The sequence below is a fragment of the Tribolium castaneum genome, chromosome 5 (assembly GCF_031307605.1).
Source record: "Tribolium castaneum strain GA2 chromosome 5, icTriCast1.1, whole genome shotgun sequence".
Classification (NCBI taxonomy): Eukaryota; Metazoa; Arthropoda; class Insecta; order Coleoptera; family Tenebrionidae; genus Tribolium; species Tribolium castaneum.
Genome location: NC_087398.1, coordinates 11,967,028 through 11,989,756, shown reverse-complemented (window position 1 = coordinate 11,989,756; position 22,729 = coordinate 11,967,028). Strand labels below are relative to the sequence as shown.

General features: G+C 32.6%; 1 protein-coding gene across 2 annotated transcripts in view; it reads left to right on the top strand.

The window, feature by feature from the left end:
* Positions 1-5,348: 5,348 nt before the first annotated feature.
* 5-HT2A (5-hydroxytryptamine (serotonin) receptor 2A) overlaps positions 5,349-22,729 on the top strand; it is a 50,588-nt gene continuing 33,207 nt past the window's right edge. Inside the window, exons 1-2 of one of the 2 annotated variants that reach the window (XM_015979723.2) lie at positions 5,349-5,490; positions 18,353-18,926. In XM_015979723.2, the coding sequence (XP_015835209.1) occupies positions 18,383-18,926 (544 nt within the window). In that variant the 5' untranslated portion in view covers positions 5,349-5,490; positions 18,353-18,382. Of the gene's footprint in view, positions 5,491-18,352; positions 18,927-22,729 lie in introns of those variants that run through there. The other variant, NM_001293578.1, reaches the window with a different exon arrangement.

Sequence of the window (22,729 nt, the reverse complement as noted above, 5' to 3'; positions counted from 1 at the left end):
GAGTATTTCATTTAGAAGTTACTAACAAAAACAAAAATAATTTTGAAATTTGGTGTCCTTTAACATTTAAACGGTACAACTTGGTTAGAGGTAAGTTGGATAAAATCGTTTTATTTTGCCTTGGAAAATTTCTGGTTACATTTTTTTATTACACCCTGTATGTACAAGTGATGATTTTATGTTGTAAAAAACGTCATTCTATATTAAATTCTTTTTAAAAAAGATATGTATTAGGAAAATGAAGGTGGGTTAGCCTTGGGAGTGTTTAATAAAAAACATTAAAAACTGCACCCTAAAAATATGAGGTACAATCGACTCAATTGAAATGGTTTTGCTCATTACAAAATATCTAATAGTTTTTGAAAAACTTGCTGTAAAATTGATACACCAGGGTTTAGCAAACACAGATACTTTTCTAATAATGAGCATTTTAACAGAGTTTAGACAAGTGAAGCAATTTTAAAACGGAAGTAGGTAAACAGGAGATCAGGTAATCAGGTAATCACCGCAAAGTGTTAAACTATTATCAGAAGTGCACGACGTAAGGTTTAGGGTAAAAGTAAAATGTCTTTTTTTGAATTAATACAAAATATTTATACTTTATTTTTTGAGTAATTCTTAAACAAGAAAAGTATAAATACGCTATTAATGCCACTCGTGAACTTAAAAAACACAGCTTATAAAAAGCTTTTTTTCTGTGGGTTTTTGGTAAGTGGGTATTTTTATGTGAGGACTTTTGTCCATGTGAGTTTTTTCAGTGTGAATGTTTTTCTTTATGGGCATTATTCCGTGTGAGCTTTTCCTGTGTGGGTTGTTTTCTTGTGGGCTTTTATATTTGTGAGCTTTTTTCCGTGTGGGCTCTTTTCTGATCAGTGATCACCACTGAATCTAATGCATAATCATGGGATTGGATTCGTTTGATTGGAAAACCGAATAAAGCACGGAAAATTTGTAAATAAAAACATAACGAGCTTCAATTGAACGCATCTCACGCCCAATTTATGAATTTTTCAAGCACCGAGATGGACTTTAATTTCACCCCTTATCGCAGTTGTTATCACAAACCGATTTGGCTTGGAGAATTCGGCATTCCTTAACTGGGTCAAGATGAGACAAGCCGTTTTGTACTTTTGGATGATTTCCGCATGTTTTGGCGCCGGTTCAGGTGAGATCCAAGCCAAAAATTGGGAAATTATTACTCGCTTGCAGATTACTACTACTGGCGTGAATTCACCGGAGTCGTTCCTCCGGACGCTCTTCCCGGAGGCAAAGACGCCGACGGGCGTCGGACTTACATCGGCGAGGCCTATGTTCACAACCATGGAATCTACGTGGTCCAGATTTACCCCGGAGTCAAAGAAGTGGAAGTTCCGGCATACGGTCCCAAAAGTGCCAGTTTCAACATCAAAATTCTTTGCACCGAAGACCCGGAATCTTTCTTCTGGATCAAAACTTCGGCCAAAACTTACGAAAAGGATATCGAAGGACTCGAACCGGTCACTGCAGGATATGATGGTGTGGGGAATAGTGGAGTAGTCAACGTGGGGAGGATTTTTTACCAAGGGGAAGTCCTAGTTGGGGATGTGACCCCGTATGCTAGTAGAAAAGGCAACGTTCAATTATGGTTCCCTTTCCGGAAAATGGAACGAGCTGTGAATTTCTACGAATTGTTGGTTGTTTACGTCCCGAATGGGATTGAGCCCAGGATGGGCATAATCTGACCTGAATAAATGTCCCCAATTTTAAAAGAAAACAATTTATTTTATTTCTCCCTGTTAACACGTTTTTAAAGTCGCGCGATAGAACACAATTTATAAACTTTTTTGTGGCTGAAGTGGCGATAAAGTTTGGGGTTTGTTTGCGTTATCGGATCCTCTTGTTCGCGCCGAGCTCCAAATCGCTGTTTTTTTCCCTATACCGGAAGATATTTCCCCGCCAATTAAAAATTTGATTTCGGTTAGTCGGTGTTTGTTTTCGGGAGCCATCTGGGCAATATGCGGCCTGATATTGGATGTAGGTAAATAACAAATTTATGTATTGCAGATAATTTTCAATCAGTGTTTGTTTAGATAGTTCGTATTAATCAAACAATCAAACATCAGCATTCTTCGCTGGATAAAATGGATGGTTTCAAACGATTTTGATGCATCGGTGCACTTTTCGAGTAACAGTGTCGACACAAATCAACGAAATTACTTTTCGATTTAATTCAAGTCGCGTCTGTTTTCTCGCACATTTTTCGAATTATCACAACAAACAACTCGAGGAGAGGGATGAATCATTACGGTATACGAGCTAAAGCAGAGAAATGCGCTGCAATAAATGAAGATGCACCGATTGCATGCCGTACAATGCACACTCCCAAATTTAAAAAAAAAAGAAATTTAAAGTAAATATTTTTCAGGAGGCCGAAAAAATTGTACCAGAAAAGTAATATTGTTTGAAAATGTGCGTTTAGTGAATTGATTTTTGCAATAAATTAATATAGCGTGAAAACAATCAATAATAATTGATACTGTTTGAAGCAACTGATAATGCCCTTAAAAATTGAAATTATTCTTGTAAACGAATTGATTACAATTTTTTTTGTCGACCTCAAACGCTGTTTTCGTATAAAAAAATTAAAATTTATGCTAAACTAAAGCCAAAAAAAAATCAATTTCAGCTTTGACAACTGTTACTGTTATTAGTATTACCCAGTAAACACACACACGTAGATCCGTGCGTAGATCTAACGATTTTGAACGTTACAACGGTTGGTATAACGTTGCCATAACCAAATAAACAACGTTGTTATTTGGTTGTATGATTACGTTTTTTTACGCTTATATTACGTAATTTATTCTTTTTAACCATTTTTCAACTTTGACAACTGTTATTAATTACCCAGTAAGCACATACATGTAGGTCCGAGCGTTGATCTAACGATTTTTAACGAAATTTATAACGTTGTTATTTGGTTGTATGATTACGTTTTCTTTTAACGTAATTTATCCTTTTAACCATTTTTTAACGTTTGTTAAAGTACGTCTTAACTTATAGTTGTATTTATGTAAAAAACGTAAAAGAACTTTAACGTTATTAACAATCGTATTTACTAACGTATATTTTAAACGCATAATTAACGTTTCAAAACATTTGATTTTAAACTTGATATTAAAGTCAAAAAAATTCAGTTTTAACTTTGACAACTGTTATTATCCAGTAAGCACACGAACGTAGATTTGACGTTTATTTAACGTTACAAAGTTGATATAACCATAACGAAATTTACAATGTTATTATTTGGTTGAATGATTACGTTTTTTTAACGTTTATGTTATATAGTTTATTCTTTTTACCATTATTAACGCTTAAAGTACGTCTTAACTTAGTTGTATTTGCGTAAAAAACGTAAAAGAACTTTAACGTTATTAATAATTGTCTTTACTAACGTTTTTTTAAACGTATAATTAACGTTTCAAAAATGAATTTGGTTTTTATGGCACTGTTTAACGTTAATGTAACCTTCTAATTGAACGTTATGTTAATCATGAAACAAGTTATAAATAAACGTAACTAGGACTTAACTCTAGAAATCGCAGAATATATAGTAAATAACTACTATAGTAATAACTGCTCTTGGAATAATTTTTAACAATTATTTGTAAATATAAAAACTGTAAAACTTGTTGTAACTAGTTATAAAAACTAGCGCTACATTTTTCATACTGCATATTTTGTAATAGAATAAATTTATCTCAATAAAAAACGATACTTTTCTACGTTGATTACTAATTTTATATTTTCTATGATTTTACATTATACTCTTGCGTTACATAATCGTTTAAAACTTTACTAAAAAAAACATTAAGTTACAAATAGTGTTATTTTCCTGGACATTTTTGCGTTGATTGAAAGATAAAAGTAACGTTTTCGCAACCTATAATTAACGTACCTTTCTTTACGTTATTTTCACGTTAGTAAAAATTTACTGTGAATTAAATAAAAAAACTGCGGAAATTCTGTAATATTTAGGTTAGAAAGAGTAAAGTGTAATGGGTAAGATGCAATTTTTGAATTTTTTTTGTGAAGAGAATTCATGCACATTGGCTGATTTGATGAATTATAAAGTGTATTTTAAAACTCAGAAGTCTCATAAAGTAGGAATTAAATTTTTAAATATCGAAATCCGAAAAAAATGAATGGGTTGAATAGGTACATCATTTTTTGCCTAACATTATTTATTATTATATTGCTTTTAACAACAAACGATCAACACAAAAATCCAGTATTGACCTTTAAATATAATGCAAACAATGTACACGTGTGTTTTATTAATAAAAAAATCATTTGTTTTTGTAATTCCAGATGTAGCATTTAATTTCGATGTTTTTTGGTTAGTGTTATTTGTAGATTTAGCTTAATTTCTGAAGTAATTGGACTTGCTAAACTAGGCCAAAAAATAACTAAACTGAGTCAAAAACAACATTACTTTGCTGTTGTTGAGCGTTCCATTAAGTTATCTGTCCAGAAACGCACGCAAAAAAACAATGTAATAAACAATACCGGAAATAGACTTATTAGTCTTATTACTTTTCTATATTTGGAGCGTTTTAGCTGGTTTTGCAATCATACATTTAATTATATCTCCATATTTTGTAAAAACAATTCAAAAAATGTACGAAGTATGTCGACGATGGTGTATTTTTTGCCTTTTCAGTTTTTTCAGAAAATTCAACTGAACGGTGCTAGAAAATCACTATACTATTAAAAAAATTTCATATTTTTATCATTTTCATCGTTTTACAAAGCGTATTTATTGGAAAAACTAGGTGCTATTTTAAAGTTGAACTTTTATTGGTTCATTTTGTTTAGTTTCTGAAATAACTTCAACCTTTCAGAAGTTATTTTTTTGTAATTTTTGTGCCTTTTTTAATTTTTAGTTGCCCTCACAAATACTATACTACTAACATAAACGAATTCTTTTGAAATGAAAACCGATTTTTTCCTGAGAGCTTACTAGTAGGTATGTCATTCTAGCGTCAATAATGAAAAGCGTCAGAAATTTAGAAATATTAATGAAATTCTTTGTAAGTCTTTAAAATCTCTAGAATTCCTTAGACTAGTCGGAAATCTCGTCCAATGCGTGTGTGCACGTCTAGAAACACTCTGTTCTGAATTCCCGATCGCAATCCTGAAAAATGCCCTAAAGCTCTCATTTCCGCTTTGCATTAAAAATCGCCTCGCTTTATCCGTTCCGCCCCCAATTGCAGGTGCGAAATGGTCCCTGGGGTGGCCATAAGTCTTAATTCGTCGTGTTCATGTTGGCAAAAACAAGAGGAGCGCTCGGAGCGCGCGCTCAGTCTTTGATAAACGATTGCTAGGTTTGGACGCGGTTTCGCTCCGGAGGAAAAACACGCGTCGTGAACGGAAAATCAAAAATGTGACACTTTTCCTATGAAAAATAATTCGTGACCGAGCAACTTTACCAATTACCAAGTGCTGAAAGTAAGTTTTAATTGGTCGGTGGCTGTTTTTTTCCAAGTGAAGTTGTGCCAGCGTTATTTTAGGGTTGGATGGGCGCAAATCGGGGTAAAAACGATGCACATTAGCATGCATGGGGTGCTATACAAATTTTTGGATTAATTTGATTAGTTCCAGTTCGGGCGAAATTTGGTGATTTATTTTGATCGTAAAAGCGCGGTTTGGGAAATTTGAATAAAAATGGGGCAAAAGTTTTTTGATACACTATTATCTAAACAGACCCGTGTCAGGATTGATGATTTATTGTATATTACAAGTTGGAGTTAATATTTTGGAAAAAATTCTTGTGGATACACAATTTTCGTGTTAGTGATGGACAAGTAAACATTCCTTTTACGACGTGTTCAATTACAAGCATATAAACACAGATTAAGGAAATTTTCGTGGTGTTGCTTTTATGGTGGGAGCCTTCAAATCAAAAGCGTTCATTAATGAGTAGGACGCTACTCCGATTCGAATCACGCACATAAAAACGTCACGGATTAACGATCATGATTTACAAATTATCAACATCTGCAACTGACAATGATCGATGATGTATGAAGGGATTTTTGGCCGAGTAGCTGCCCGAAATCGCTTAATAATAGCCAAAGGCCTAATCGAGAAGAAAACGGGAAAAATGACTCGCCGGGACCTCGATCTTGCGTCAATATTGTACCATAAAAGTACGAGTATGTACACTTGCATTGTTACGCTGTAAACAGATGGGATGCGAATTTTTCACCCGATAAATAAATTTGATGAATGGACTAAGTACGGATCCAATTGGCTCTGCTCCAGTTATTAGGTTAGTGTTAATGGCTGCAAACAATATAACGAAAATAGATCATTTACAAAAGGGACGAATTATATAACGCGATTCCGCTTTAACGATGCAAATAAAAAATTAATAACCCGTGCATCTAACAATTTTCAAATCGGAAGATGAAAGTCGGGCTTTGGGCCGCACTTTCGACTTATTATCTATATTTACGCGCGTATTTTAGTGAGATTGCGAAACGCGTCTGCTCTTTTTTTCGTTCGGGAATTAATAATAAATCTACGCTAACACAATAACCCTATAAATTTTTATGTTTATTGAATACTGTTTATCCGGGAGCAGATAAACGTACACTTCTCTTCAATACACATTATCGTCACGCATTTTAATGAGGAAAAAACGGATTTTCCTCCTTTTATAGACGCCGTTTGCCAGTTATAAAAATAAAAGCGATCGACGGCGCCATCCCGGTGAGTTTCAATTTAAAAGCCTGTAATAGACTCGTTAAAATGAAGTTTTCGCATATTGACTGGTTTTAATTATCGATTTATTTGGACAGGGACGAAGCACTTAATACATAAACATAAAACAAATCTACGAAATAACTAAATTCAAAATTAGTTTTTGGGCCGGTTTATAGAAAGCATTGTTAAAATTTAATTCGTTGTTAAAAATTGGACGAACTTAATTCGGTCACGTGATCAGCTAATCGCGCATTTAATTGCGGATTAAATTAATGAGGCTTCTATAAACCTTACCTCAGTTTCGCATGCAATCTAAAAATTAAGGAGTAGTAATAAAGCGATCAGTAATAAATTCGATTTTGATAACTAAAAAGTAATAAATGATCAGTATTTCATTCTTTTTTGCACAGTAAAAATTATAAATGATCAGTATTTAAATCATTTTTGCACAGTAAAAAAATTAAATGACAAGTAAACCATGCGCAGTATTTTATTAAAATTTGCCTAGTAAAAATTGTATATGCTCAGCATCTAATTTCAGTTTGCACAGTTTAAATAATAAACGCTCAATAGCTGTGTAATTACTGTGCACTGTGCATTTATTATTTTTACTGTGCATTTATTATTTTTACTTTGCATCTATCATTTTTACTGTGCATTTATTATGTTTACTGGGCAATTATTATTTTCACTGTGCAATTATTATTTTCACTGTGCATTTATTATTTTTACTGGGCAATTATTATTTTCACTGTGCAATTATTATTTTTACTGTGCATCTATCATTTTTACTGTGCATTTATTATTTTTACTGTGCAATTATTATTTTTACTGTGCATTTATTATTTTTACTGGGCAATTATTATTTTTACTGTGCAATTATTATTTTTACTGTGCATTTATAATTTTTACTTTGCATCTATCATTTTTACTGTGCATTCATTATTTTTACTGGGCAATTATTATTTTCACTGTGCAATTATTATTTTCACTGTGCATTTATTATTTTTACTGTGCAGTTATTATTTTTACTGTGCATTTATTATCTGTACTGGGCAATTATAATTTTTGCTGTGCATTTACTATTTTTACTGTGCATTTATTATTTTTACTTTGCATTTATTATTTTTACTGGGCAATTATTATTTTTACTGTGCAGTTATTATTTTTACTGTGCATTTATTATTTTAACTTTGCATTTATCAGGTTTACTGTGCAATTATTATATTTTCTCTGCATTTATTATTTTTACTGGGCATTTATTATTTTTACTGTGCAATTATTATTGTTACTGTGCATTTAATTTGTACCGAAAATTAAGTGTCCAGCAAACGGCGAAAACAAGTCGTTTTGGGGTGGTTTCCCAAGCGCGGAAATCCTTTACAACTTTTCGCAACCTATGTAGCTTTAGGAATATTGTATTAGTAATCAGCTAAAGCTATTTAAGGAGTTTGCTTTGTCGAAACAATTTCAGGCAGGGCACGTGTTCATTTCCTTGACGTAACTAGAGGAAAAGCCATAGAAATCAATTTCAGTTGTTCCTGCATTTTCCAGGATTGTGTAACAGCTCTTGTAAAAATATTCAATTTTTTGCATTTGTGCGGCGCTATTTCCATTCAGGCGAAAAATGTAAGCGAGAAGTAAATTTTCAGAATGCACATTGGGAATTCAGCGAGAAAATCGCATTTGCATTATAAATAAGTGGCAGGCTAACATCAGTCATGCCATTCGAGTTTTGGGAAACGTAAAAATAACACGAAAGGGTTAAATATGTGCAATCAGTGATTGGTTAATTTTAGCGTGTAATTTTTTTCGTTTAATTGCGTAATTCCAGGTGCGGCTAAATTTAGCACTTGTGTATTGTGTTAATGAAGAAGATTAATTGTCGTGGCCCAGAATCTTCCATTAAGACCTTGTAATGTCAACTTCTTAGTCGATTAATACGTTAGGACGTCGTAAACATAACTTTGAGTAAAAACTACGACACGTCGTAACGACAATGAAATTGAAATTATAATAATTGTAATGTCGCTTAACCCTGAACTGTACATAACTGTGTGGATATGTGCATTTGAATTTTTTGGTCGCTTTGTTCTGGGAAAAATGTTTTATTGACACGACGATGAGTGGGTGGAGATTGGGCCATACATGGAATGTATAGGAGACAAGTTTGTCGACTGAAACAAAAAATTAAATGACAATGTAACGAGCCGAGCGGAAATTTTAAGGATCATTGACATGAGACGAAGTTTGTAAGGGTTTTTATCGACGGATGGAAACCAACCCTTAGCAAAACAGACGCGTGAGAATGGCTCACATCAAAGAATTCGGAAGCACAGTGCAACTTTTCAAGCGAAAGTAGAAAAAATACTAAAATAATTCAGCCATTCCATTTTAACACTTTCTGCGACAACGCAACACTTTCTACAAATTTTTAGATTTTATGAAAATAATTATATTATAGAATTTTTATGAACAGTGTAGTAGAAGTGAGCTTTTCTTTGTAGTACCAGTCAACTGTTTGCAATCTGCTACTGGGGCCACATTTGTAAAATCTAAAATACGAGCTGGAAAAAGAAATACAAATTGATGACGGACGGGACGCAAAAAAAGCGTCACTCACATTTTTATCGTTGTGTGATTTAAACAATTACTTTTGAAGTAAAAAGTGGAATTTATTGAAACCACGAAACTAAAGAACAAGGCAATGTGTAACGACTTCTGATTAATTTACTTTAAGTATACACATAGCGGACGGGACAAAAAAATCTCGTGTATGAAAATACTAAAATTATCTTAATTTTTTTTTTGGAATGGCTGAAATAACTCAATGCATTCTTCCAAAACTTATTGCAGTATAAATAAATAATAAAATAAAATAAAATAAATAAATAAACCTAGAATTCTAAACACTCAACTGATTTATTATACTTTCATTATTGGTCTTTTTGTCTTAAAGTTCCACATTGCTTATCGACATTTGATTAAATAATAAGAAATAAAACAAAAGTAGGACAAAATATTATTAGGATTTTTGTGACTACACTGGTTCATGATATAGACTGAAAAACTGTAAAGTAACATCATTTGTACATATCCATTTTTAGTATTTCTACAGGAAGTTTTATGTTACGAAAATTAGCACACAGTAAATAGTGTTCTTCATTTAAAATGTATCTTTGATTATGTAAATCTATATTTTAATAAGTAATTACAAACAATATGTGAAATAACATTTTTTATTCAAAAATACATAAAAAAAGTATTACTACAAAATACCTGATCGAGATTCCATGCAAGCATAGTAAGTGACGTTTCAACAATTTGAAGAAAACTGAGTATAATATTATTTTTATACACACGTATACATCTAATTTGATGATCTTATGTTTACAAAATTTAAAGATTTTTATATATTTACATTGATTAAATAAATAATTTTTTGTAAACGTTGAAAATAGTTAAGCACCCTACAGTTTTGGATTTGGTTCATAAAAAATCTGTTTAATGTTTTGCCATTTAGAAGAAAAATATTGGCCTAATCTAAATTCAGCTCTAGTTTTTTTTGTAGTAACATTGTGCCACATTTATTATTTTTATAAAAACTATTTTAAAACGATTTTAAAAATTTTAAAAGATTTTAAAACTGCGTAGTTTGATGTATATTTGATACATAAATCAATAATTAGTCAAACATTATTTAAAGCGAAACAGTTTTTGGCCAGTGTCAGACTACCCTTAAGAAGGTTGAAATTGGTTTCTGGTGTGTTTCTCCACGGGTTGTAAGAAAATAAGCTTTTTTATTATAGGTATCTACTGTTACAATAATTGTAAAAAGAAGAATTGTGAAAACTTTGTCGGTTTGATTATCTTCCTAGTCAATGTAAAAAAATAGAAAATATTACTTGAATTGAATGTAATATAAAAATAACCTGTTATTGTTACAATGTTCTACCTACCTATACGTCTATTGGGTATTAGGTATAATTCGAAATATGTAAAAATTTATGATATTTATACAGTAAAACCTCGCAACAACGGACACCAATGAGGAATTGTCCGTTGTTGAGAGGTGTCCACTAATGGGAGGTGGGCAATTTTATTATAAACAATTGTTTTTTTTATGAACAAATGGGTGTAACTGTGACTTAGGAGTGTGACAAAGTGACTACAGATAAACACAAAATTTTAAATAAAGTGTCAAAGTTTTCTCTTTATTACTATCGTCTTCATCAATCTTTTTACCTAATTTTTCTAAAAAATTTTGTACACATTCATAGATATTTAATTCTAGATTTTCATTATAATACACTTTTTCATTCATTTCTACACAATCCATTTAACAAATGTTCCTTCTTTGCACCACTAATTTTTCGATCTGTCCGTTGTACGAGGTAAATTTATATGATATTATGATAATTGGTGAAATTTTTTTGGTCGCGTTTGTTTCGTTTTTCAGAAGTGTCCGTTGTGAAGAGGTGTCCGTTATCGGAAGGTGTCCTTAAGGAAGGTTTTATTGTAATGTGAATTGTACCAAATTGTACAGCAGATGTCGTAGATTTTTATAGAATTAAATCAGTACATATGAATTACATATATTACATACATGAAAATGAGATTTTACATTACGCTATGTAATTTTACAGTAGGTATAGCAAACAACCAACGTAAAGTTCTGTGTTTTATGTAAATATGTAAATATACACAGATATTTCAGTTGTTTACTCGTTTTCATAAAAAAGTTCGTGCGTATTGTAGAGGTTCTACTGTATGTTTTATGTTTGTGTAATGTGTGTCTCGTAAAATACCTGCCAGTTGAAATCCTGGCATTATTTATTGCAATAAAATTCCGGGTCGTAAAAGCGCCGCAATAAATTCTAAACATTATTAAATCAAATGATCAAAATATGAGCTTTTTGCAGCTTTTCTATATCGTTCAATTTATCGAAAAGTCGACTGCTTTAAATCGCTCAATGCATTTCCGATCTCCGAATCGCATTACTTCCGCTTGTTTATTTGTTTATTATAAGCGTGTCAGCTTCGACAGGGCCAAAGATCGGGGATCTTCCCTCAGCCTCGAGCCATTTCAGCACACAACATACAAATGGATTAGTTCTGTATCGCGAAACTTCCCTAATGTGACGTATTATGGCCCAACTAATACACCACTGATGAATGCGGCGCCTTGTATCAAATTCTCGCCGCTTAGTATAAATCAAAAGATTTAATCGTCTTCCGAAGACAGGTTCAGAAAATAAAGCGACGAGATTTAAATCTCGCTCATTAAGTAAACCGTCTGAATTTCCTCCTGCAGCCAATTAATTAGCAGATGTGTTTACGAGCGGGAAAAAATCGCCGACGTTGTGAGTAAAATATGGCCGAAGTAATGCCACTAAAATTTATATAAAGCTCTCACAAACACATAATACTTCCTGTAATATCCAAGCTTTCAGGCGGTTCGGCTCGTAAATGAAAAATTTTCAACGGGGATGGGTTTTGCAGGGGAAAGCGGATTTTCTTATTTATTTCGTGATTGTTGTTTATGCAGAATCGATTCGTACAATAACGAATTCATGAGGTGAGAAGAGGCTCCGCCGAGGCCATCAGTCATGCGAATTTGCATTTTTCGGTGAGGGTGGCAATTAAATCAGACGCCGGTAATTGATTATTTCGAATTTTATGCGGAATAAATCAAGGGTCGTTAACGGTTTTCTCTTAAATTAAAAGAGCACACTCTTCCTGGCTATGGGATGGTTAAAGTTGTTATGTGTTTGCATCATTGTGAGTAGAAAAAGTGACGTTTGATGAGGTCAATGTCGTTAGGTGGCCGCTATTTGTTTCGATTTTCGGTGTTATGTAAGCAAATTTTGGTAATTTCTGGTGTGTATGCTTTTCTGGTTGTAAAACGTTGTTTATCAGCCCGCCTTAGCCTCTAAAGTAGCATTATTTTACCTTGACTGGTAAGAATAGTGTCTGCGTTGGAAAATAATGAAAAAATTATGACTTGCATTTCGAGCAGCAAAGAGGGTCTTCAAGGTACGAACAAAATCTATTGAAATATGTATCAAAGCGAGCGAACCCTTGATCTTATTTTCTCAAATAAACAGCTCCTAATTAAAATTAATTAAAATGATTAAGGCGCCCATTTCGCCCGATTCAGTCGTCAAATGAATGTTTTTAATTATTATTAAATTTCTTTCAACACTCTTTCCCGAATCTATATTGGCCAAATATTTACATTACAGCAGTCTGTATAATATAACCAAATATTTATCGCGCGTAAACTCTCCGTTTCAAACACTGAAATTCCGTCGGCCATTACCGATAGACAGGACAAAATCTCCTGATTATTCATGAGGCCGATTAGTTTTGATGGAAAAAGAGCTTTGCTTAATTGCTGAAAAGGAGCCGATTTGTGGCTAATCCACAATTAGCAAAAATCGGCTCGTGCTGAAATTTCAGCCGCCCGACCTTGCAACATTGTGCACGTTCCTCGGACCAGATCTGAAATAAAATCTGCTCGGCGCGTTTACGATTTCACGTTATTACCCCAGAAACGTTATCTGTAACGCTCCGACACTCCGGAGTTTTTCAGCGGTTCCGCGTGCCGCCCGGAAAAATCAGCGGACGCCTAAGAAACACCGGAATTTTTGATATAATAGTCCGGGGCGCTTGGAACATTGCGCAAAAAGTGAGTTTTTCGACGTAGGGTTAATTTAGCGTTCTGTAGATCTAATGGAGGCGGCACTTAACCCAGTCTCTTCTGGGCGTCTCCTCTCCGCTAAAAGGCCTCAGAGAGCCATTCCGTGCGGAGAATTCTAGAAATACCTGCCGCATCAAATATTTTTGTCGTTCAAAAGCGGTCTGCAACTCTTCACAAATCTCCCGAGTGTCGGTTTATTGTAAATTCTCGTTAGATCGGCACCGATTCATCATCATTTCTGCGATCTGGCAGCATTCCAGATAAATATTGCAATTTTCACAATGCGATTATAAATCAAGTTATTTTCGCACGACCACCGGCTGATGCGTGCAGAGTTGATGAAAAAAGTGTGTTACGATTTTCGTTAATTGAGGATTTAATAACAATTTTTTGTGACAACGAACGACATGCTTTCGTCAAGTTTCAAATTACTGTAATCCTGCACTTAATTAACGAAGCAATAACGCCAACTTAAGGAAAAATTCACTAATGAAACTCAAACGAGTTTAAGGAGTGATTAAAAAATCTTGAGGCGCACATGCACGTCCAAGTAATGAGTTACTCTAATTGAATTTTTTATGAACTGTACTCGACGTATCTTTGATAAGTCTGCATTTGCGTTTCCAAACTAAATTTAATATTTTTTATCATCGCGTCCAGACGGCCACAATTTAAATACCGTCTGTGCCAAGCTCGTTAGTAGCGTTAAAACCTTCCAATCAATAAACGGCTTAATCTGAATGGTCAACATTCAATAAACCTCAACACAAACTCCAGACGTTTTAAGATAATCCAATTTCTTTGGCATATGTGTACCGCTCAATAAAGATAAAAGAATATTAAATCCACTCTCATTAAGCTAGATTGTTATTTGCAATAAACCATAATTTTTATTCGTCTTCACATGCTTGCGTAATTAATCCGAACGTAAATGAAAAAACCCGAAACAAATTGTTGAAACTGCGTTTAAATTAACCGCCCTCCCCCCGCCAGAATAAAACACAGTGAAATATTAAAGTGTTTAGCCGCGATTCAGCCTCGACATCAATTACACGTCTTCATTTCAACGCGGCGCTATTTTACCGAGTTATTTATAGGGAGGCCAGTTCTACTTTCTGTCCCATTTATCGTGCCGCCACTGGCCGGCGCGTTATTAAATTCCACCCGAAGCTGCACTTACTCGCAATTAAACGATAATTACCGAATCAAAATTAATTTCATTACCTCGTAATGAATCAATAGTTAATTATCGTTTGAAACACAATTTAGCGTGTCGAATAAGGGCCTAGGCACGTAACACCGGGATATATTGCGACGGCTTCAAGATGGATTTTTAATTAAGAAAACGAGACAAACGACTAATTACAATGCCAACGATTATAAGACGACAGCGAACTTTAGACATTAATCTCTGTCCATTTTTACCATCGATGCAACTTGAACGCTCAAGGACCTGAGCTTTTACTATTAAGTTTAAGTTTCTCCGAGAGCTTTATTGTCCTGCGAGGCTTTTAAATCGGAATTATTCGATCCTAGAAGGGCACTTGTTCAACAAACTTTGATCTTTACGGCGCACGAGACCAAACTAAAATTTTTAATAACACTGGTCGCCGACAAAATCCTCCTTTAAAAATAAAATTAGTGATTTAAACGCGCGGAACCTAGATCAGCTTTCAGCTTTAACACTATGCTACTTTAATCCATTTGAATCGTATTTGTACGACACAATAAAGACGATTTCAGTTCATGGGAACATAAAAAAGCTAAGAACTACCAGGAAATCATTTGAGAATCTTTTCTCTGCTGATAATGTTTTGAAATATGAGACATGTACTTTCAAGAATTAATTTTTTTTAACATGAAGAACAGTTTCATCAAGATATATATCAAAAACTGGCGCACCAACTCAGTGGTACGCTGTTAAGAAGCATGTGTAGATCGCGGAACAAATCTCGAAAAAATTCCTAAAGTCATATTTTAAAAAATATAGAGCTACAAACTTATTTTGTAAACTTCTTCAGTTTTCATTATTATTTAATGGTCTTATGTTTCACACTAAGTAATCGTTCCCTAAAATAACAATTAATAATTATTTTTAAATTTCCTATCAGACTTTAGCAGATTTTTCAATTAAAAAAATAAAATTAATCAAAAAAATCACAATTTGTAGATATGTCAACACTGGGAATTATTTCTTAGGAAACGGTTTCAAAAATAATTTATTTTTATTGTTGATCAAGTTCTGGACAGTAAACCCAAGGTCATTAACACCCTTTAGTATACACATATAAATAAGTAAATACATAACTATAATGCTTCTGAATCGAAATATAATAAGAAAAATCATATAGATTTTTTTACATGAAACTTGAAACTATAGCTGCAAAATTATTTATTGTGACAAAAATTTACAACAAATGTTGAAATTCGTTCTAAAACACAAAAAATCTTTAAAAAAATCTAACTATTGCATATTTTTAGCATTTTTCTCTACGTTTCAACAACAATGTGCTATCACTGCTTCTAACGATCTTCTGAATATATATATATATATATATATATATATATATATATATATATATATTCTTCCTAAAATTTTTGAGTTGTAGTATTAATCAATTTATATTTTTATTAATATTATATTAATATTAATATTTTTTTATTAAAATGTGTTTTTATTTAGTTAAAAGTGATATTTTGAGAACTATTATAACTTTATTAATTTATTTTTTGGTCAAAGTTCAAGAGGTATAGAGCTAACGTAAGATAAAGACAACATTTCCAAAGCTAAACAAATGTTATTAGTTTAATAATTTTTTTAAATAAGTTTGCATGTGTTACAACACAAAACAGAAAAGAAATTATTTTTCTAAAAATATTAAATTTGACCCTTTTTGCCAATAAGAATATCAAGTTACTCTTGTATCCCCTGAACAAATGAAAATAAAAATTTGAAAAACATCTGAGATGATAAAATTTAAATACTTTTTAGCATACACCAAATTTCAATAAGTTTTTATGAATAGTTATAATAATAATTAACAGTACCCATATTTTTTAGCCAGCCTTTTTGATATCATATACAGTGAGGATTTTACACACATAACACTATTAATCCTATATTCAATTTTAAAAAGTTTAAATCAATTTTTAAATCTTCACTGTATAATAAGATATATAATTATAAAATTTTATAATTTGAAATGATTGTAACATTTACTCTCATGTAGTATTTATTCGTCAATTTCTTTGTCCAAAATATTCTTATCATCAGGTCTTAATTGAACAGAAAATTCCTCAAATAAATAAAGCACTAAGGTTTCAATCATGTTGATCTTTTTACTTGTTATAATAGTAGGTATTTTTTGTAAAGCTCAAGTACATCTTTTACTTCTGCATTAGTTTAAAATAAATGTTTTCATAAATTCTTACAAACTCATTAATTGCCACTTTTTTATAGTGTTTTCTCACTCACTTTATTAACTGTTACAACAATTAATGCGACAAAGTTGGATTTTTGTTTTTTTATTTTTCTCTCTTGCTAATTGGTCTCGTCTTGTCGTTCACTTGCTTTTTAACCACAACAAAAATCTCATTTAATTAATTGCCACTTTTTTCGAAGCATTTTCTTAATAGTTTATTAAATGTTACAATTTTATGACAAAAATTAACGCAACACAGTTGGATTTTTTATTTTTTTTATTTTTTCTCTTACTGATTGGTCCTGTTTTGTTGTTTATTTTCTACAAATTATCTAAATTATCTAAAAAACTGCCAAACGACGAGTGAATGAAGAGAAAAATGTCGTTTTGTCTTCCAGACGAAACCTGATGATGATGAACAAGGGACTACCAGGAATTTTCAATTCTCAGATTTCATCTAAACAAGAAATATCAAGATTCTTGAAAAGTAGAAAATATCCATTATTTAGAAAATGATATGCTATTAGTTATTACAAAAGTGGAGAAAAAACCCAAATCAAATACTTGGAGAGTTTTTTTGTCAAAAGTTGAAAAAAAGATTAAAGATGGGACATGTTTCGAACTAATTGGTTTATCTTCAGCACTTTTTTAAAACATTAAAATTACATTATAGATACAAATTAATAAAAGATATACACTGAACATTACTGAACATCACATAATACTATTAACTGTACGATCCAATTTTCAGATTTACAAAATCCATGTCAATGCATTGTAAACAGCACTGTAGTAAACAGTTCCATGAAAATGCCAATGTTCAGCAAAATAAAATCTTCTCTGTATAAGTAAAACAAACATTGAATTGAAGTGAAAACTATGTTTTTATAACGTAATTTTAGAACCGGTTTACAGAAAGCGCAATTAAGATTTAATTCAAAATTAAACTAATTCGAATTAAGATGTCATTTAAAATGCATTGACAAATATCAAGTTTATCTCAAACTAAAATTTAATTGCAATTAAAATGTTCTGTAAACCGGTTATTAGAGAAAGCATCATTAAATTTTAATTCGTTGTTAAAAGTTAAGAACACATATAGACCAATGCATTTAACTGCACATTAAATTAATGACGCTTCTAAGAACCGGTCCCTAATGTTTTAAAAAAACATGTTCTATTTTTAATATTTTTTTAGCTTTAATTTTCTGGCAATAAATTCTTTTGATATTGACTTGGGCTTTTTACTCAGGTAAAAAAATAAAAGAGCGCGTCAGATAAAATTTATAATAATTATGCACGCATGGTAATAAGAAGAAAACAGTTATTTTTTTAGACAGTGTAATAGTCCAGTTAGAAACCGATCTTGTTCCTTGAATAAAAAAATATCTTTTTAAAATCCTCCACCCGGCCCAATTCCCGAAATCCAATTCTTCTCCAAACTCGTTCGGAATTTTGATCGCATAACGTGTTTCAGGTCCGTGCTTGATGGCTCCGCACTAGAACAATGCCGTCGCCTCCGTCGGACGACCCCATCTCCGTCGAATGCGCCTCCAGCTCGCCCCTGTCATCCTCATGCAACCGCACCGCCACCTTCTTCTTCTCCTGCACCGACTCCAGTACGACCTTCGTCGACTTCTACTGCGAGTTCGACGCCAACACCACCCTCTGCACCGCCTGCGACCTGAACTCGACCCTGGACCTAGTGACAAACTTCACGGCTGATTTCAGTGTTTCCGATTTTATTTTGCGTGTCGTGTCCAATTACTCCGAGTGCAGTTTGGTTAATCGCAGTGGGGGTGTGTTCTGGACGTGCGAAAATGTCGCAGGAGATAAGGGGGCGGAATGGGGCGCGAATTACGACTGGAGTTTTCTGTTCGTAGTGGTGTTTATTTTGGCCGGAGGACTGGGAAATATCCTGGTGTGTCTGGCGGTTATTTTGGACAGAAGGCTGCAGAATGTGACCAATTACTTCCTGCTGTCGCTGGCCATCGCCGACCTTTTGGTCAGTCTCTTCGTCATGCCGTTGGGGGCGATCCCAGGATTCCTCGGTGAGGAATTTAATTTTTTCTCTTATGGAGCGCGAAACTTTAATTTGTTTGGTTTACGAGCGAATTGCTCGTAATTTTGACTTAATTTATTCCAGCTCTGATGTGTTACAATAACTATTTGTTTTGTATCATTTTACTTCTGTAAAACACCTACAAAGTCACTGGTAGTATCTGATGAATTCACGGCTCGTCGTAAAAATGTCATTTGTGGAATATTATGTTCGGTTATTGGTTGAACAAATGACCGTTTTTCAAATATCACGACAGGACTCAAGTTTTTTATAGAATTTCCAAAGTGGTGATAAATGTTCGACGACGCTGAACAACGAGCAAATGAATTTCATTTCGACGAAACTAAATTTGCCCGAAATGTAGTGAAAAATAAGTTGATAGTTACGTTCGCTTATAAATCAAATGTAAAAGCTTCCACTTTATGCAGTGGGAATAAATAAGCTGCAACATTGTTATCAAAAGAATATTACTCAATAGAAAATAAATACAAGAAAATAATAAAGTGTTCGTTTTACTGCCAAAACAGGTGTGTGAATATTAGTTATTAGTGAAAATAATTTACTTTTAGCAGATTCACTTTGTAGGTATAGCTATGACCTCATGCCCTGTGACTGAAATCGATTAAAAAACAGTTCTTAAGCAAAGCATTTTTTTCTAGAGATAGAAATCTATAAAGAAAAATACCGTAAAAAGAATCAAACAAATTGAGAATAAAAATACCTAGGGATGATTTTGATGAGTTTACTAAGGTGTATGTAAAAGTGTATTTAAAAAGATTAGTGTAATGCAGGGCAATCAGAGAAGGAATCGTGTAAGCAATTTTTTCAAATGGAAAGAGCTTTTATTTCTTGAAAAAAATATTTTATTGAATATAAGATGTTTGACAAAAATAATTTATATAAAAAGGTAAGACAGGGTAAAAATAATTATTTATATTGGATATGATACTTATATATTTTTCAAAGTGAGTATTTGCAAAAAATACTGGCTATATTTAGTTTTAAAAAATCATGTTTTAAAAATTTGAAGCAGATTTAAACCAAATTCGACAATTATTAAAAAAAATATTTCAGAAGAAAATATAGCTGAAGGCAATAATAAACTATAAGGACTACAGAGTGTTCTGTCTAAATCGTACATTAGAATTATCGGTAGTTCTAACAATGATCGTCATCTGAAAATTTGTCTACAACCATAATCTTTTAGGTTCTGCTCAATAAAAATTCCACAAGTTTTATTTCGTTAATAAATCATAGATAATTTAATTCTGCATCGATCTTTATTAACATTTTCTATACTGTTTAGTAATTTACAAATTACAATAACTTTTTGTTGGGATTGGAAAATTTATTAGCCATTCAAGAAAAAATGTGAGAAATTAAAATTTTTGAAACCAACATTCGTGGAGTTTATTAAATTTTTACAGGACGGACAACACAATTTTGAACAGTTTGTCGTTTGTTTAATTGGAAATGTTTTTATGACAAACTATACAAAAATAGCTGCGGTTAGTAAGAAATTTCTTACAATGACAAAAAACCATCATAACTTGAAAATTATCACAGATAGGTATAGGAAACGGTAATACGGATCGATGCAAAAAAAAATCTCTTCCATTCAGTAAAATAAATATTCCCATTTGAAAAAATTCAGTCATGGGTACTTAAAGTTTTTCAAACTTAAGCTTAAAATTTTTGGGTTTATTAATTTCTTTTTCAATTTTGAACACACCGGACAACAAATATAGGCTTTTTCTTTACATTCTCTCAATATGATTTCAAAATCTCTAAATCTAAAGGAGTTACCAATTTTTTAAGTGAGAGGTGCAAATCCAAAAATTTTCCAAAAATTTTAAATATCTCAAAAACGGTTGAACGTAGGTATAGGGAAAGCTGATAAAAATGGCCTTAAAATAACTCAACTAATCCAAAACGCAGTGAAAAATGTAGCTTTCCATTTAAAATAAGAAAGTTGATAGCGATTCCGATATAATCTTGAAAATATTTTCATTGAGCATAATGACCAACTTTCAAATAAATATCTTTGTTAGAAATTTATATACTCCTCATGAACAAGTATTTAAAAATAAAAAAAAATACAGAAAAAACTAATTATACACGAAGGACGAAAAAATAAGTTAGAGCAGGATGTCATCTTACAAAAAATGCAGAATATTGAGAACAACAAATAAATAAAGTTCCTGGAATTGGACATAAAAATCAAAGAACAAATGTTTACAGCAAAGTGCTCTGTAAATAAAAAATTTCAAACATTAGCATTTGCATTTTCTTCAAAAAAAATCTTCATTGTCTAAATTATCCTCTTGTAACGATTGTATTTTTTGCAGTTGTAAGACTTTGAAAAATATCCTAAATTTGGAAGTAGCTTTTTCACATATTGTACATTTTCGTCCTCGTCACAAACACACATCATCTTCACTCTCAGAAACCAAACTGCTACATTTAGCTATGTTTTGCACGTTCGTGTTAATTCGACAATTTTTGGACAATTAAACACGTTAATAAATAATGGGTGAAAATTGAAACATTAAACTACGAGTAAAGAAGCATTAGTTTTTAAATGTACATTTAAAGTGATTATGAAAGAGAGTTTTGAGTTAAAATTAACATTATATTTAAATAAAGAATTTATATCAATATTAGATTAATATTTCTGTTTTCTAACAATTGTTCAAATAAGATTTTTTACAGACCGTTTCTTACTTTATAATGGTCTTTTACAATTAATTTCTACAATCTTGGGTAAGAGCAAGATGCAGCTTGCCTGCAGCAAGTATTTGGAAGGGCGAAAAAATCGTTGGGCGATAAAAATGGTAAAAAATAGTTTTTGCTCAGAATGTCGGTTTTAATGATGGCATTTTGGCCGTAATTGCGTTAGAAATGGCTGGTAGGAACATCGTTGTAATATTAATGTCTGCTGCAGATGACGTCGCTTTCAACTTGTCCCATTTACTTTCTCATTTCGTCGATTTTAAAAACGCACACACGATTAAGAATAAGACAACGTAAAGCCCGTCCGGAGCTTTTATATATTCACCCCTCATTTTCAGCGAAACATGTTATATGGAAAAGTTGTAAACAAGAGCGTCAACGCGACGGAAAATGATTCATATGCAAAATAAGACCGTCTTGATATTGATTCAGCAGCCTGCGTGTGGACCGAAACCGGAATTTTCCGGTGGGTCTTCCGGGGCCCGACTTTAAACCGTTAATTATCCGCGATAATCAGTAATGAGGTAACTTGCCTTGTTATCTGATAACAACCCTCATCTAAAAATTAGTCGAGTGACACGACCGCAACCCCTTAACGACTCCAATCTACATATTAATCCCCACTTATCTGTTTAATAGAGTTGTGGACAGCCACCGATCGAATTAGCAATTGAATTGAAAGCTCGACCTGGACCGCGATTTTTTACATTAACACTCAGAGCTTCATTAGATGCAAAGATTCCAGGCCCCGGAATTTGAGCGCCCGAGGATGTTTCTTTGATTCAAAACTTAATACTGTCATAATAAAGAACATTAATCAGTTAGGTACTGAGCAAACAAACTCAGAAATGCTATTTACCGAGCGAGGGAATTAATTTGTCGCAACATTTTTACATGTATGGAAAAACAGCGCTGTTTCCGGCGTTTCGGAGCGGAATTATTCAGAAATGTGACCATTGCGGAATGACATGTTTATGGTTAATACCGGTTTTCTGCGAATTTAATTCGCCAAGTTATGAATACTCATGTCGGGATTACTGGAGTAATAATTAGGGAATC